Source organism: Mixophyes fleayi, chromosome 6, assembly GCF_038048845.1.
Source record: "Mixophyes fleayi isolate aMixFle1 chromosome 6, aMixFle1.hap1, whole genome shotgun sequence".
NCBI classification, from domain to species: Eukaryota; Metazoa; Chordata; class Amphibia; order Anura; family Limnodynastidae; genus Mixophyes; species Mixophyes fleayi.
In genome coordinates, this window is record NC_134407.1 from 34,843,811 (window position 1) to 34,861,751 (window position 17,941).

At 45.5% G+C, this 17,941-nt stretch overlaps 2 protein-coding genes across 4 annotated transcripts in view; one reads left to right on the plus strand and one right to left on the minus strand.

The window, feature by feature from the left end:
- SEMA4G (semaphorin 4G) overlaps window positions 1-17,941 on the plus strand; it is a 507,048-nt gene that overhangs the window by 459,036 nt on the left and 30,071 nt on the right. The window lies entirely within an intron of this gene.
- Window positions 1-17,941, minus strand: part of PDZD7 (PDZ domain containing 7) — a 44,780-nt gene that overhangs the window by 25,785 nt on the left and 1,054 nt on the right. For all 3 annotated transcript variants that reach the window (XR_012693342.1, XM_075216258.1, XM_075216259.1), the window contains exons 2-6: window positions 13,543-13,954; window positions 11,205-11,345; window positions 5,096-5,270; window positions 2,672-2,848; window positions 2,121-2,268 (exon numbers count right to left, since the gene is read on the minus strand). Coding sequence is in view for 2 of the 3 variants with exons in the window: in XM_075216258.1 (XP_075072359.1) it covers window positions 2,121-2,268; window positions 2,672-2,848; window positions 5,096-5,270; window positions 11,205-11,345; window positions 13,543-13,735 (834 nt within the window). In the remaining variant the exon portion in view is untranslated. The remainder of the gene's footprint in view (window positions 1-2,120; window positions 2,269-2,671; window positions 2,849-5,095; window positions 5,271-11,204; window positions 11,346-13,542; window positions 13,955-17,941) is intronic.

Here is a 17,941-nt window from a genome sequence, read left to right on the forward strand (position 1 = left end):
ATGTCTTCATACTAAGCCTGCTACTGGTCGATCTTAACAGACTGAGGTCCCATTATATACACTCTATCAGAAAGTACATCCAGCCAGCTGTGTAACCTATGTAACGAGGGCTAATCACCAATGGAACCTACGGTTTTATTAAACCTGATTATATAGAAAAAAATGCCACAAGGAATATTTGGCAGAACTTCGGTTATCCTTTAAGAAGGGGGGGGGGGGGGGAGCTCATATTTAAAAATGTTCCAATTTTACAGGACCATATAATATTTAAGTTGCACAAAAGGTGGTCGATTTTATTTGGAGGACATGGGAGATTGTTTGGGTCAGAATCATTTTTTTTCAGGATAGGACTAAAAGCCACATGTTTGAATAATGATGGCTTTCAATGGAGAGATATTACATGTGTCACTTAGGACTGGGATGACTGATTTGTAAGGGGATAGGTTTGATTGGATAGAATGGGAGGAGGAGCTAGATATTTAATCTATGGGATAAAATGAAGAGAAGGTATCACAGGGTGCAGGAAAAGAATTGAGCAGATGGTTGTTTGGAGACAATAATTCCATTTCATAGTGGATCTTGTCAATCTTATCCTTGAAACAGGAAGTAAGATCTTGGGCAAACATGTAAAAAGTGTGACATTTGTAAAACATGTTCTCGATTTTGCTGTCATCCGTCATAGAATATCAAACAAGCCGTTCATTGGGAGAAAAACAGGAAAAGTTATTCTGTTCTGCAAAACTGAGCAACTGAGTAACAGTAAGAAAGAAAGTAATCTGCAAAATGACGGCACACACAGACCATGAAAATTACCTTTTAAGAGCGAACATATTTCGGCACTGAGCAAAAAAATAGGAGCAGCAACACATACACAATGTTCTGAGCTCTTTCTCTACTTCATAAATCAACCCCACTACCATCACAATGCAATATAAGTTATGTTTACACCCAAACATCCTTTGCAGGTACAGTTGTTCTCTGTTTCTGATCAACTCAAAATCATAAACTCTGGCATCAGTGATCTCTGCCCTCTGTCTCACCTCAACGTACTTAGAAAAAATAATTCATCAAATGGTATGTAAGGCAGTCCATATATACAAACAGAAACCTAAACTGCAGCCTACTATGATGAGTGTCAGTTACATGATGCAGGTGTCACAATTACCTATATACACTTTACTCTATACATAGTATTGCAGTGGTCACATATTTTTTAAAAAAAACAAACAACTTTTAGAGATTTTCCAAAGTCAAGTGAGGAGCTGCCTACAGACCTTTGTATTGATGAACCATACATAATGTGGGTGCACCGGGGGTGCTGTTTAAAAGCAAAACTGCTTCCTTCCTAAGAGTATAAAACTACTGTTAATAAATAATAATAATAATAATAAAACTAGACCAGAATTTTCCTAGAATAAAATCTTGTTTGGTGGACTGTTTATTGGTTCTTATTATGGGTTCAGTACAGTAGCTCTGAAATTATATTACAGTTATACCACCCAATTCCCCAACCTCCTAGCACAGTCACCATCCACCTTAAGCTGGATTATTAAGACTGGTTTCCGCATGTTTAAGTATGTAAGCAATTTAACAAAAGCCTAAAAACAGGAGATATCGGATACATCTCCTGCATTAGGCTAAGTATCACAGGATACCGCAGTCACCATAATTCTCAATGGGGACTGTGGTATGGGCAAATTATTGACCCCAATGGCTAATGCCATCTAAAGATAGCTAGCCATCCAATCCTATGAGGAGAGCATCACAGAAGAGGGATCTTCAGAAAGATCTCCGGCAGCAGTCGCGCTCTCCGCGTTGACTAACAAAAGCGACTCTGCACCAAGTAAAGTCTCCGGGTCAGATCCCGGAGTTGTAAATGAAATACCACCGGGGCAGCCTCTTATTGGATGCGCTGTCCCGGCATGACTTTAATATGATAAATGGCCTCTGGACTTCATCCCTTATTACTGTGAAAAGCAGCAATGATATGTGTGCAGTCTGCTCTCCATGGTAGAGTAATATGCAGCTGTCCTAATCCTGTTTTTGGCCAGAAATTGTAAAGAATTTCTGTTTCCGTTACTAATTCAGCGGCATTTCTGACCGCTCACGATTCTACACACCTTGATCGTTAGCATGATATGAGTTAACCCCTTTAGCACTTCGACTGCCTTGCTATGGCTTATGTCTTCAAAGTTGACTCCATTGGCTGCAAGAACTTGATCACCGACTTTTATACCCCTTTCTTCTGCTAGTCCCCCTGGGTCAACTCTGAAAAGAAGAGAGAAGTAAAACAAATGAATGCTAATTCATTGTGGTGAAACATACCAACAATAACAAACTGGACTATTTACAGTGATCTTTGTTTTATTTTTAGAACTACAGAGACGAACAATACAGAGGATGCAAATGCTTCTAGACTTGGAAAAACTTTTAGGTGTGCAGCTCAATGCAGTGCATGACAACCAGAGTTTACTAAACATGCGGCTCAGAGCTATTAACTGATTAAAGAGCTGGCAGCTGTCTACAGGTTGTCCGCAGCTCCAGAAACGTCTACAAATGAGCTCAAAGAGCAAGGTTTAGAGATTACAACAGCAAAATACAAACCATTCAAATTCTAACAACCAAAAGACAAAAAGTATTTTTGGGCCATTTCAATTATTTTTGTACCTACTTGGAAACAAAGATCCCAAGTCCAAATTCTTTCCCCCCTCTTATGTTAAAGCCCCAGCAGCTGTCATCGGAGGACGTGTAGAGATGAACAATCCTTCTCATTCCATCTTCAGAACTGCTGTCCGAGGGCGTAGAACCGCCCTTCTCTACAATCAGTCTCTTATTCAGCACATCAACCCTTAAGTAAGAAGACAGTTATTAGACAATGTGAGAATAAACAATCAAACCATGAACATGTGCTGTACGAAATTCATTTTCTATGAATTGGAGATTACTGTAAACTGTCTTTAGAATACCCTACTTTATAAAGCCATCCTAGTGTACCGCTAGGTATACACTCTGCATAAAAGTACCCGGACATTCATATTATTATGCACATTCTGTCTGTGTTCTAAGCTAGTGGTATAAAAGAGGGAGCATCATTCAACATTAGAAAAAAAGAAAGAATGTTCTTTTATTGCAAATAAAAAGGCAGTGCGGTCCCACATTTTATGTGGTTCTTAAAAGACCCTCAGGGCTAGATTTACTAAGCTGCGGGTTTGAAAAAGTGGGGATGTTGCCTATAGCAATCAATCAGATTCTAGCTTTTATTTATTTAGTACCTTCTACAAAGTGATAGCTAGAATCTGATTGGTTGCTACAGGCAACATCCCCACTTTTGCAAACCCGCTGCTTAGTAAATCTAGCCCTCAGTGTCTACATTGGAACTCATTTATAAAGTGCACAGGATGCCCCGTCTAAAACAGCTTGGTTTATCACTAGTCTGTGGTCCGTCCAGCAAATATCAAGGTGCGAGCTTACACTATGTGCTCAGGAAACTCATCCTTAAACTACAAGTATCTCTCACATGGCTGAAGTCATATGAAAAACAGCATAGAATTGACTTTTACAATATTCAAAATGTAATTTAAATAAATATTAAAACACAACCGAATGAATAGATCAACACACATAATAATATCAATAAAAATATCCAATAATTGCGTTTGAGAGAGAATATTAGAGACTGAGCTAATCGGGGATGTACATCATTCATATATCATCTAGGACATCTAGACCACAGATATGTAAAGGGCTTCCTAATTAGGAAACATCAACGTTCTAAATCACAGGAAATATTTTATCCAGATTGAGTAATAATGTAGCCCAATAAAACGTCCTACATGCAGGACTACAGTAAGCAGTGATAAAATAGCATTCAAGTCCCCGAAACTATAAAATAAGTGTGGCCATCATCACATGTGTCGTTAGTTCTGTGCTGTGGGAAAAATGCAGGCTCGCTATAAGATCGCATCCCCTGTTAGCTTTGTTACTGCAGCACAGAGGTGGCGAAACATCAAATATAATAGAATAACAATTAATTTAATTTCCAATTCTAATCACCTATTCCATAACTTCCTCTCTTTATCCGGGTGTCAATGTGATCACTGGTCATTCAACAACCTTGTTGGCATGTGTATAGTGTATATGGTAATCTGCTTTCTTTACATTGTTCTCGTTTATACCTCAAGGTGGTTCAGAATCAGAAACAGCATTTCCATTCGTTCCCAGTATATACAGAACTGCACCACCTACTATGAAAGACATTATTATGGCAGCTGCTAGTCAAGGAAGACTCAGACAGTAATCTATGTGTTAGTCTAGTGCACAGTCACAGTGAATTTACTGTTAGGAGTTTTCAGTTTTAGGAATGATAATATTTGTCAAAGTCTCCGCAACATATTCCAGTGTTCTGATCAATGCTACTGATTGATTGTCATGTGATTAAATAAGTTTGTATATGTTATAAAGAGTTACAATGACTTAGGCTGGGTACACACTTCAGAAATGTTCTCCTGATGTGTTATCTATAATGATTTTACCAACGATTGATTAAAAAAAAAGTCCAGACTCATGTGTACACATAATACATGTTTTATAAGATTCTACCTTCAGATCTGTGCTCTTCATCTGTCATAACCATCAGCTGAGAAGATCATGACTCTGTAAACTCTATAGAACTCTATGGACACTGCTGGTCCTGAGTGCATACACACTGCAGGATTGGAACAACATTGTTCCATCATTGAACGACATTTTTAGTTCAGTTTAAAAAACAAATGAAATGATACGATGAGCTTTGGAACAATCATAGTGTATACACTAATCCAATATCATGCCAAATGGTCGTTTATCATATGATTGGCCCGATAATTGGCTGAAACCCCTGTAGTGTGTACCCAGCCTTAGAAGTGTATCTGCGTTTTCTGGTCAGAGTTCACGGTCACAGGAGTCCTTGTACTGTGATGAAAGCAGATACTGTGATCCTCTAATGAACCTGACACGCTCTCTTTGGTCCATAGAGGTGACACATTGTGATTTTTGGTTACCTAGAACCGTTGACAATGCCTTGGAGAAGGTGAGTGAAGAGTACGGCTCTGCTTACCATGTGGTCTTTTCTCTGGAGAATTTAATCCCTGGCACTTTTCCCATGCGTCTCACCATCATACGGAGACGGTTGTTTCCGGTCAGCACCTTAACAGCACTTCCCATGGTTATACTCTCTAAACTGATACCGTTCACCTCGGCAATCTTATCTCCGACGCACAGCCCGGCTAGATCTGTGAGCAGAGAAACAAAGGATGTTACACCATGTGGATTTGTAGGACTTACTGCTCTATTGCTAAAATACAATGGGGTGCAAAAGAGCATTCTGTGTTTGTATATTTTATATATTATTATCAGTCAGTGGATCCAGGCCACTTGTTCTGGTGCCATAAAAATAAGTATCACTCCAAAAATTACAAACATGCTTGTATCTGTAGTTCCACAGCAGCTGGGGAGCCACAGGTTGCTTACGTCTGCATTAGAGTCTTAGGGGCATATTCAATTAAGCCGCGACATCGCAGCTGCGTATTTTTCTTTGTTATTACGGTACCGCGATATCGCGGATTTCCCTTCACAACCCTATGGGGTGCAAACGGAAATCCACGCTGTTGTGGTAACACAAAGTGCCTTTGTGTCCGTTCCAGAGGCACTTCGTGCTTAATTGAATATGCCCCCAAGACTCAAAGAATCCAGATGCAAGCATGTTTGTAATGCATTATCAAAATCAAACATTTGTGCTGTGCTCATTGTTATGCACACCAAGATAGCATCTATGTGCACTTAGCGGAATCAGCTGGACAAAGGACTCATAGGCACAAATAGGAAGACAGTCCTTGCATAAAAACATGGTGGACTTGTGAGCAAAGGGGGCTGGCAAACAAAATGGCAATTGCTATTTTAAAGCCAGTTACGCTAGAGGATAAAATGCCTTGTGTGACTGTTATCAGGTCATTGATGTCCACGTGTTCTCACTACTGAGGTGCAAATGCGCAGGGACATGTATATTTCATTTCCTTTTGATGCACTGAACAACGAGTAAATGTTTCAAGCTGCGAGTTTTTGGCGGATATAAAAAGTGAAGATGTTGCCTATAGCAACCAATCAGATTCCAGCTATCATTTTTTAGAATGTACTAAAAAAATGAGAACTAGAATCTGATTGGTTGCTATAGGCAACATCTCCACTTTTCAAACCCGCCAGAAACTCGCAGCTTGATAAATTTACCCCTCAGGACTCCATTCATTAAACGTAATGGTGTCCTGGAAAGCACTATGGCACTATTATGACACAGGCTGTCAGTCCGGGCTAATATTGGCTGATAGCAGCTGCATATATGTGTTTCATGCTGTTATTTATACACAGCCTGACCTATGTAAATGGAGGTTATATACACAGTGGGTATACGAAAAATAAATAAAAATACAAATCCACCTTATTGAGAAAGCAAAAGGAACATTCAGTAACTTATCATATTTTCAGTTTAGGTCCCTGATGGATCCCTTGTTACGTTTAATGACCAGACCAAACCTGCTCTGAAGAACACAGAAGCAGAACCAACATAGTCATTGAGAATAATATGTATGTGTCAAAGATTCAAAAGTAAATAGTTATATGTCATGTACACTGGGTGGTATAGCTGTAATGTGGTGCCTGCACTTACTTACATACTTACATGAATAGTCATCCATGTACTGTACAATACATACTTAGCAAATTACTCCTAACAATAAGCAGCGTAAAATTCACTACAAACATTACCCGTCACATTGTACCCAGCGGAATAAACCAACAGTGCCCAGCCTGTGCCAACAATGCCAAACACAAACCAGCAGGAACCAACATTTACTAGAAGTGCCCAACCCATTTACCTGCAGTGTCTGGCACATACTTGCCAACCTTTGAAAAGAGAATTCCGGGAGATCATTTTGTTGCGGGGGGAGGGGCCAAAATGACGCGATTCGCCGCGGCGGGAAATTTTGCGAAGTAAATTCCAGTATGCGCGATATTTGCCTGCTCTCCCGGGAGTCCAGGAGACCTACCCGGATTTCGGGAGTCTCCCGGACATTATGGTCTGGCATTATGTAACGGCAGTGCCAACATGTATTGGTAGTGTCACTGGACCTGCCCACCCAATTATCTTTTCAACACTCATCAACAATGCCAACCAAATATACCCACAACACCTGGCATAAATACAGTAATACACTTGTATGTAAAATGTTTGGTGAAAGCAAAAAACAGCTAAAACAACCTAAGTGGAGTACAAACTTAGGGACCTGAGTCATTAAGGAGAGCAAAGCATAAAAAAGAAGCAACTTTGCACCTGGGCAAAACCATGTTGCATTGGAGGGGGAGGTAAATTTAAAATGCAGGGACAGATTTATAGTTGGGGTAGGGCATGTCCTAGAGATCAACTTTAAATTTCAGTATAAAAATAAAGCTATCAAGTATTTGTGTGCTAGATGAAAAAAAAGCCCCGTATTTAAACTTATGTGCAAAATAATAAACTAATTTGCACCCCTTGCATTGTACCATGGTTTGTCCAGGATTAAATTTACACCTTTTTTTGCCTTGCTCTCCTTAATGACTTAGGGTCTACACTTCTAGCATTTTAATGTCCAATTACTATTTACTCAATAATTTTAAGAAACTGAAATACAAAACAAGACATATGTTTGAGCGCCATTCCAGTAATTCCTTATTACAAACTTCATTGACTTGTTAGTATTTAGATTAAGTCAGGTGAAGATCATTCCGGTGGAAAAATATTTTGTCCCTAATCTCTCAGGAGGTTGTGCCTGAGGTGAGACAGCACGAGCTCCTCTAAGCAGGTAAATCAGGTGTAGAAAAGAGAGAGAACTGGCTGTTATAAAGCAGGAGAAGAATGTGCGGAATAGTTGTCAGAATTAAACCTTTCCTACGACGTTAAAGAAGTTAATATCCAGACATTTTTGGAGGCTAAGTGCTGTGGACAGATGATACAAAATATTTTGTCCACATTTTATCCAGCAGCGCCCAACGCAATTTTACCCAGCAGCGGCCAGACACACGCTCACCCAGCAACGTCCAGACACACGCTCACCCAGCAGCGGCCAGACACACGCTCACCCAGCAGCGGCCAGACACACGCTCACCCAGCAGCGGCCAGACACACGCTCACCCAGCAGCATCCAGACACACGCTCACCCAGCAGCGCCCAGACACACGCTCACCCAGCAGCGGCCAGACACACGCTCACCCAGCAGCGGCCAGACACACGCTCACCCAGCAGCGGCCAGACACACGCTCACCCAGCAGCGGCCAGACACACGCTCACCCAGCAGCATCCAGACACACGCTCACCCAGCAGCGCCCAGACACACGCTCAGCCAGCAGCGCCCAGACACACCCTCACCCAGCAGCATCCAGACACACCCTCACCCAGCAGCATCCAGACACACGCTCAGCCAGCAGCGCCCAGACACACGCTCAGCCAGCAGCGCCCAGACACACGCTCAGCCAGCAGCGCCCAGACACACCCTCACCCAGCAGCGCCCAGACACACCCTCACCCAGCAGCGCCCAGACACACGCTCACCCAGCAGCACCCAGACACACGCTCACCCAGACACACGCTCACCCAGCAGCGCCCAGACACACCCTCACCCAGCAGCTCCCAGACACACCCTCACCCAGCAGCATCCAGACACACCCTCACCCAGCAGCATCCAGACACACCCTCACCCAGCAGCATCCAGGCACACCCTCACCCAGCAGCGCCCAGACACACGCTCACCCAGCAGCGCCCAGACACACGCTCACCCAGCAGCGCCCAAACACACGCTCACCCAGCAGCGCCCAGACACACGCTCACCCAGCAGCGCCCAGACACACCCTCACCCAGCAGCGCCCAGACACACCCTCACCCAGCAGCATCCAGACACACCCTCACCCAGCAGCATCTAGGCACACCCTCACCCAGCAGCACCCAGACACACGCTCACCCAGCAGCACCCAGACACACGCTCACCCAGCAGCGGCCAGACACACGCTCACCCAGCAGCGGCGAGACACACGCTCACCCAGCAGCATCCAGACACACGCTCACCCAGCAGCATCCAGACACGCTCACCCAGCAGCTCCCAGACACACGCTCACCCAGCAGCATCCAGACACACGCTCACCCAGCAGCGTCCAGACACACGCTCACCCAGCAGCATCCAGACACACGCTCACCCAGCAGCGTCCAGACACACGCTCACCCAGCAGCGTCCAGACACACGCTCACCCAGCAGCGTCCAGACACACGCTCACCCAGCAGCGTCCAGACACACGCTCACCCAGCAGCGTCCGGACACACGCTCACCCAGCAGCGTCCGGACACACGCTCACCCAGCAGCACCCAGACACTCGCTCACCCAGCAGCACCCGGACACTCGCTCACCCAGCAGCACCCGGACACACGCTCACCCAGCAGCGGCCAGACACACCTTCACCCAGCAGCGGCCAGACACACGCTCACCCAGCAGCATCCAGACACACGCTCACCCAGCAGCGGCCAGACACACCTTCACCCAGCAGCACCCAGACACACGCTCACCCAGCAGCACCCAGACACACACTCACCCAGCAGCACCCAGACACACGCTCACCCAGCAGCGCCCAGACACACGCTCACCCAGCAGCACCCAGACACACGCTCACCCAGCAGCGCCCAGACACACGCTCACCCAGCAGCACCCAGACACACGCTCACCCAGCAGCACCCAGACACACGCTCACCCAGCAGCACCCAGACACACGCTCACCCAGCAGCATCCAGACACTCGCTCACCCAGCAGCGCCCAGACACACGCTCACCCAGCAGCGTCCGGACACACGCTCACCCAGCAGCGCCCGGACACTCGCTCACCCAGCAGCACCCGGACACACGCTCACCCAGCAGCGGCCAGACACACCTTCACCCAGCAGCGGCCAGACACACGCTCACCCAGCAGCATCCAGACACACGCTCACCCAGCAGCGGCCAGACACACCTTCACCCAGCAGCACCCAGACACACGCTCACCCAGCAGCACCCAGACACACGCTCACCCAGCAGCACCCAGACACACGCTCACCCAGCAGCACCCAGACACACGCTCACCCAGCAGCACCCAGACACACGCTCACCCAGCAGCGCCCAGACACACGCTCACCCAGCAGCACCCAGACACACGCTCACCCAGCAGCACCCAGACACACGCTCACCCAGCAGCACCCAGACACACGCTCACCCAGCAGCATCCAGACACTCGCTCACCCAGCAGCGCCCAGACACACGCTCACCCAGCAGCGTCCGGACACTCGCTCACCCAGCAGCATCCAGACACACGCTCACCCAGCAGCATCCAGACACTCGCTCACCCAGCAGCGGCCAGACACACGCTCACCCAGCAGCATCCAGACACTCGCTCACCCAGCAGCACCCAGACACACGCTCACCCAGCAGCATCCAGACACTCGCTCACCCAGCAGCGCCCAGACACACGCTCACCCAGCAGCATCCAGACACACGCTCACCCAGCAGCGGCCAGACACACCTTCACCCAGCAGCACCCAGACACACGCTCACCCAGCAGCACCCAGACACACGCTCACCCAGCAGCACCCAGACACACGCTCACCCAGCAGCACCCGGACACTCGCTCACCCAGCAGCACCCGGACACACGCTCACCCAGCAGCGGCCAGACACACCTTCACCCAGCAGCGGCCAGACACACGCTCACCCAGCAGCATCCAGACACACGCTCACCCAGCAGCGGCCAGACACACGCTCACCCAGCAGCACCCAGACACACCTTCACCCAGCAGCACCCAGACACACGCTCACCCAGCAGCACCCAGACACACGCTCACCCAGCAGCACCCGGACACACGCTCACCCAGCAGCACCCAGACACACGCTCACCCAGCAGCACCCAGACACACGCTCACCCAGCAGCACCCGGACACACGCTCACCCAGCAGCACCCGGACACACGCTCATATATAACACACTGGCCCCTCTGTGCTGAATGTCCTGGTGGTAGTGCAGGGTTAGAATCGAGCAACAGACAAATGCATTATTTAATACTGATATGTTATATATTGCCGCACTGTTAGATTTGCACATCTGTCAGTTACATAATAATAATGTTTATCTTACCAGCACTGCTTCCTTCTTCCACTTTACTGACAAATATCCCAAGTCCATGCTCAGAGCCCCCTCGAACACTGAACCCCAACCTTCCATCAGGACTTTTGTCTACTGTGATAGCGAGGATGGAATCACTCTCATCGCTGTTGGCTGCAAAGTGATAGATACGTTTGTACTGTGATAACACTGATAGTTTATGAACATATAAATGTACGTTAAAACGTAAACCAGTTCCCACAAATCTACTTGCGAAATAATTTCTCTTCCTTGTACCTTCAGATGACTTTATTCTATTGCTTTGTATGAACATTGTACAACTTCTACTTTTGGGTTCACTCCTATTTTTTTCTAACAAAGCCTCAATTTTATCCAGACAAAGGGTTTGTACCCCCGCGTTAAATGCTGGGGCTTCAAAAAATAACGCAAGAGAATGGACCCGCACACACATGGTCTATGACAAGCATTAAGTTTACCTTGCATTAATGATATTGCTTGCAGCTTTCACAATCGCTAGGTAAAATAAAACAGAGTCCTAAAGGAAGTCCTGTCAGAGCACTAGGTAACGTACACAGAACACTATGCTGCAGCCCTACTGTTATACGCTAATTAACTTGTTCCAAAGCTAAGACAAGGTCAAATGGCCTATACTTAATAAGTGTTGTTTTTCAAAGTCCATGCCTACATAGCCTTGGAATTTTACTTGTCTTCAGATACAGAACAAAACTGCTCTGTGGATTCAAATGTATCCAATGCGGAGCACAGCTATGTCATATCCAAGGTCAGCAGCTCTCCATCCACTAAAAACTACCATGTTAGCATGCATTGTGTAGAAGATACAAGGCCATAGGACATGAGGCCCTAGACATCTTCAATGGCTGATGCATCAAAATGTTCAAAACAGCAAGTGAGACATATACATTATACAATCAAACACATGTATATGATATATATACACCTCTCCAATCATTAAAGCAGATCTGCCATCAAAAAATACTAATGGAATGATACAAGCAAATGATAATGTTTAAATATGGTCCTTGTACCACAAATGGATAAAAGATATAAATCAGATGCTGTCTTTACCGGACACACGGTGCAGCTGTCTCTATGTCTTTGTGTAGGCAGCCGCTGGTGTCCCTTTTTATAACATGTTTGTGTCCCATTTGGTGGGGATGTCCTCACATGTCAACATGTTGTACCGAAGTGGTCAACGTTACTAACAAAGTGCTCTAAAGTTTCATAAAACGCATATTTCAACCACCACATCGATTCCAGCCCTTATTCAGGATATATAGATGAAGAAGCGTCAAACTGTCTTCTACCACCAGGGGGGTTAGTTAAGCTTACTGCGAACCAAGATGATTATGGTAATGTTTTAATCTCATTTGATGAATTGGTTATTGATTCTATTTAATTTATATATTTTATTAATAAACACATCATTATGTTTTTATTGGATATACCTAAGTATAAAATTACCTTTAATCTGATTTATTAAGATTATCATAGCACTGACCTCTACCCCACCCCCCCCGCCTTTCTTTTAAACATTAAGGGGCCTATTAATTCATTATGAACAAGTGACATCACTGAGGTATTCGGGCAGAGTGATGTCACTAGCTCTGTGGTCATTATTAAGTCTGCGTCCTATCAAAATTGGTTACGCCCACAAAATGGACGACCTCTGCTGCGAGTAGTAAAGTAAAAGACTCAAGTCTTTTACTTTAATATTTAATTAGGATTTAGGTCATACTTGGCAACTTTTGCAGCCAACTGTCCGGGTTGGGGCTCCATCTTGGGGGCGTGGCCACGTGAACTGCGCCATTAGGCCACGCCCTGTCAATCTTTGCCCATTTCAGCCTATTGGTGGGTGGGGGCGGGCCAGGATGACACATTTATCCCTGCCCCCACCCACTTTACGAACGAGGTGAGCTGGACCCGGGATGTTGTCCTGCTCTCCCGGGAGTCTGGGAGAACTCCAAAAATTTGGGAGTCTCCCGGACATTCCAGGAGAGTAGGCAACTATGACTTAGGTATTTGCTTCCAACATGCTGTACTGCATAAAACACTTGCTCTGTGGCCCAATATACACATTACACATCCATGGCAGTTATACTGTACGTATAAATACACCCAGAGCCATAACTTAAAGTGTTAGTGTCTGGGACAAGAAGGAACACTGCCGCCCTCTAGCCCTCAATTTTTTGCCAAATTAAGCTAAAATATTCCTACACCTGCGCCCCTCTCCAGCTGTGTGCCCTGGGCAGTCGCCCCTTTCGTACAGCCCTAGTTACAGCCCTGCACACACCCAACAGCACAATACATTATTCCATATCCTGTGGTTTACCTTCTAAGGGAGAGTTTATCAAGATGACCCTTCCCATAGGAGAAGTGTGTCGAAGCCCCTTGGGGTGACCATTTCCCTGTCTGTTCAACCTCCGGAATAAGTGCCGAGTTCTGACGGAAGAGTCTCTCCTGGAAGTCCCGGGCGAGACAGCATTGGTCATCTCACTGTCATCCACTTCAATAGCGTGAGCCATGGTGGCGGAACGTGAGGCCAAGTCATAGGGATTCTAGAGTCCCAGAAATGCTTGTGGTGAAGAAATCCCTCTGTGCTTTCAAAAGGGAATATCCTTCATGTCATCTCCCACCAGAAGAGATGTATACTGGACATATTGAGGAGAAGCATCTCTTCAGGCCATGGCTGGGAATTCTGTGCTCTCCATTGTATTAACTCCCATTCAACAGAGGCTCATAATCTAAACGGAAACAAAAATAAAGGGAAGATTTTTAGAAGCATAAGTTCTCCTGTGTGTTTATTTTACGTCTACTAAAGGTATGTAGAACATTGTGATGGGCCAGCCTGGATTCGCCCCCAAAGTCACTGATTTTTCACTGTATGTGAACAAAGGGCGTCTTCTGTGAGATAATAAGATAACAAACTTGACCAATTTTTTTCTGGTATTCTGTGATAGTATTTTGGCATTTATTCTCACCATCTGTCTCCTTTACCCCTTACAATCGGGCTTCCTCCCTCTCCACTCTACCAAGGTGACCACTTCTCCCGGCTCTTGCTCCTTGAACTCTCTGCCACGTTTGACCATCCTCTCCTCCTTGACGCACTTTCAATCTATGGGCCTTCATGGCATCATACTTTCCTGGTTTACCTCCTACCTCTGTGACTGTCCCTAAGTGTTTCATTCTCTGGTGCCTTCTCTCCCTATGCTTCCTCTATCTATTGGGGTCCCCCAAGTTTCTCTTCCATTACTTGTAGGTCTTTATACCTCCTGTCTTGGTCAACTTATCCACTTCTTTGGGCTCCAATACCACCTCTATGATGATGACACTAATATACCTTTCCTCCGTGCATCTCTCTCCTCTCTGAGCATCCATCTGCCTCTCTACCATGTCCACTTGGATGGCTGGACACTACCTCAAGCTCAACATATCCTAAACTGAGCTTATGATCTTTGCACCTCCCAGTGCTAGATCCCTTGCTCCTGTCTCCCTTAAGATTGATGGGGTCACCCTAGCCCCTGTACCCCATGGACGCTGCCTGGGGGTCATCACTGACTCCACACTCAATTTCACTCTCCACATCCAGTCTCTCACCCAATCTGGTCACCTCCACCTTGCCAGGATTAGCCCTTTCCTCTCCCTGGATGCCACCAAGAACATCGCCCACATTCTTGACATCCCCCACCTTAATTATAGGACTATATAATAATAACAAAGACATTGAGTGTCTAGTTTAACCTTAATTTTATTGCCAATTGCAATACACTAATTATAGTTAACAAATATGTTGTCTGGCATGGGAGGAATTATCTGGATTTATGACAGGGTGTTTCAGTACAGGCTGTGCAACATGTAACAGAATTTGCCGGCATTATTATTAACATTTATTTATATTGCACCAGAATATTCTGTAGTGTTTTACAATTGGTGCCCCAAATGAACAGTTATATAGATGCACAAGTTGTGACTAATGTAACGCACCAGTGATGGAATGTGTGGCCCTAGCACTAGGACCCAGAGGAGACTCACCAGGAAGAGTTGCTTAGTTATTAAGGCTCGAATGAGCTGGGGGTAACTTGTGTAGGGAGAGGGTGAGAGCCAGGGACCCAGGACAGAGGGGAGGAGGTCCTAGGAGTCCCTGACAGTCTGGGAAGCAGGACCCTGGTACTTGTTGCCACGAGGAGTAAAAGTACATCATAATTGAGAGAATATGAGGGACGTGGGACAGATTTGTGGGAGAAATTACCTCAGAGTGTCGCTGCGTATAAAGAGGGGAAGGAGTCCTAAGTTCACAGAACTACAAGAAGGAGGAGGGGTCCCCATAATAAAGAAGAACTCCTGAGAGTAAAAAAGGGGGATACCAATAAAGAAAGGGGAGGGGGGGGGGGGGGGTCACTGCCAAAGAAGTGTGGAGCTAATTAATTGTAGCAGCATTGAGGCTCTGCCATATAGTGTACCCATCAGAGGAGGGCTGGCAAATTTTAGCCTGGGGAGCAGCCTGTTAGGAACACTTTAAAGGGAAACAAATGCAGGTGGCCCAGCCCAAGGCAGCCCACTATGGTACCAGCCTGGGGGCAGATGCCCCCCCCCCCCCCCCCCAGCCTGCCCCTGGTACTCATGTCTAGAGAGCATGTAAGAGTGAGATGCTGCAGAGTTTAATGTGACCCAGAGGGGCAGAGAGGACACCAGGGGGTAAATGTATCAAGCTGAGAGTTTTCCGGCTGGTTTGAAAAGTGGAGATGTTGCCTATAGCAACCAATCAGATTCTAGCTGTCATCAGATTCTAACTTGATACATTTACCCCCAGGTGTTATAGGGGTGAGTGATGAGGTTGCAAGAGGACACTAGTGAGAGTGTCAGATCTACCAGCAAGGTGAGAGTGCACTAGATGGAGTCAGAGCCTGTGCAGATTCCAGTGAGTGTGAGAATCCCAGGAGGGGCAGAAAGAGCACAACACGTGTTATAGACCAAGGAATGTTCCCCCCACAGAGTAGGGGTGATTAACTGTGCTGGGGGTAGAAAGGAGATGTACATATTTATTGTAGTGTTATTTGTAACTCAAGTATCGTGCTGGAGTGATCAGAAGTGTAAATAAAGAGTTTAGAGATGGTCTGGCGTTCTGTTTGTACTGCACCTTAAAGAGACACTGCTGAACATCTGCATGTGCAGGGACCCTCTGGTTATTTATACCCACGCCAGAGAGCTTGACAGGGCAGAGGAAAGTGCAAGTGAGGATGTACATTATCCACCTACGCACCCCAGGACCACACACAGTGACAGGTGGTTACACTGAAGTGATAGTGCTCACTGTTACACGACAGCTATATTTTGTCCACCTATTAAAAGCATATCACTAAAGTATTGTTATTGACACTATTGTAGCCCCCATTAACCCTGACACTGAAGCCCTTCCACCTTGCCACAAGTGGGCACACAGGCCAATTAGGCCTGATCACTGAATAGAAGAGAAAGTAAAATCATTTAACCCTACTGGGTAACAGTCAATTGATTCTAAAGTAGGTTGTCCACAATAGCTATCCCCTGACCTCTTATATCTATGTACCTGTAACCATTCTTTTAGGGCAGTGATGAGCAGCAAAATTTTATTCAGGGACCTCGTTAGTGGCATTTGGACCCATAAGAGGACACATATAACTTTTCCAGTGAAGCATCAGTTGCCTTTACAAGACACCAGACAAAATGCAAAAAACTGACTGACTTCTACTGGACCAGTCCTGTTGCTGCAAGAACCTGCCCATGAATATTTTCATTCAATCTCGGCTGGCAGATATCTGTTGCAAGGTGCTCGGAGTTCACTTCTGAAAGAATAGCCGGGTCACCTGTATATGAGGCACTCCTGGAAGATATACCTGGCTACATGAATAATTAACAGGTGAGTGTGGCCTTCTCAGCGTGCTTGGTAAGCAGAGCTGACAAGCACCTGTTTCATCGGGTCCCAAAATGTGCATTACAATTCACATGGGTGACAGGATTAATCCTAACCTGACTTCTTGCTGTATAGAGAAAATAAAGTAAAATATAATAGTAATATAGGCACAAGAGATGGATTAGAAATACTAGTACTCCCTTCAGCAAATCAACAGGGGACACAAATAACAAATACACTAATAAGGCTCATAACAACCAATATTTATCAGCTTCAGAAAGAGCAGCACGGACACCAGACACATGCCGCATATAGCTCTGTCTGCTGAAGTTAAAAGCTTTGTGTTCTGCAAACTCGCATCTCACCAGAATGATAGAGCGGTATCATATGACAGATTGCTGTTACACTTCATAGCACTGTATAACAGACACAAAGGATGTGCATGCTGATTAACCTGTTCCTCTCAAGCCAGCCAATATGAAAATATCCACTGTCCTGCCCATAAGATATTCTACTCTCACTCTCCGAAGAGAGGAGCAACAAAGGGTTATCGGTACAATACATAGACTATGTATACATTAAACTGTAAGAAACAAATACTGTTGAATACAGAAGTCAGATCGAAATTCACAAAAAATATTATGCATGGTGGTTGTTGGGCTGCTGGAATCTTACATATAGCATAAAGCAATTACTTTTCAACTTCTTTAGTTTTCACTGATCTTTAAAAGGCCACTAAACCTAAAAAAGTTTCCCTTAGGTAAAAGAGACACCAATATCTTGCACATAGCTTACAGGTTAATGTCCCCTTACCGTAACAGAACTTTAAAAACTTGACATT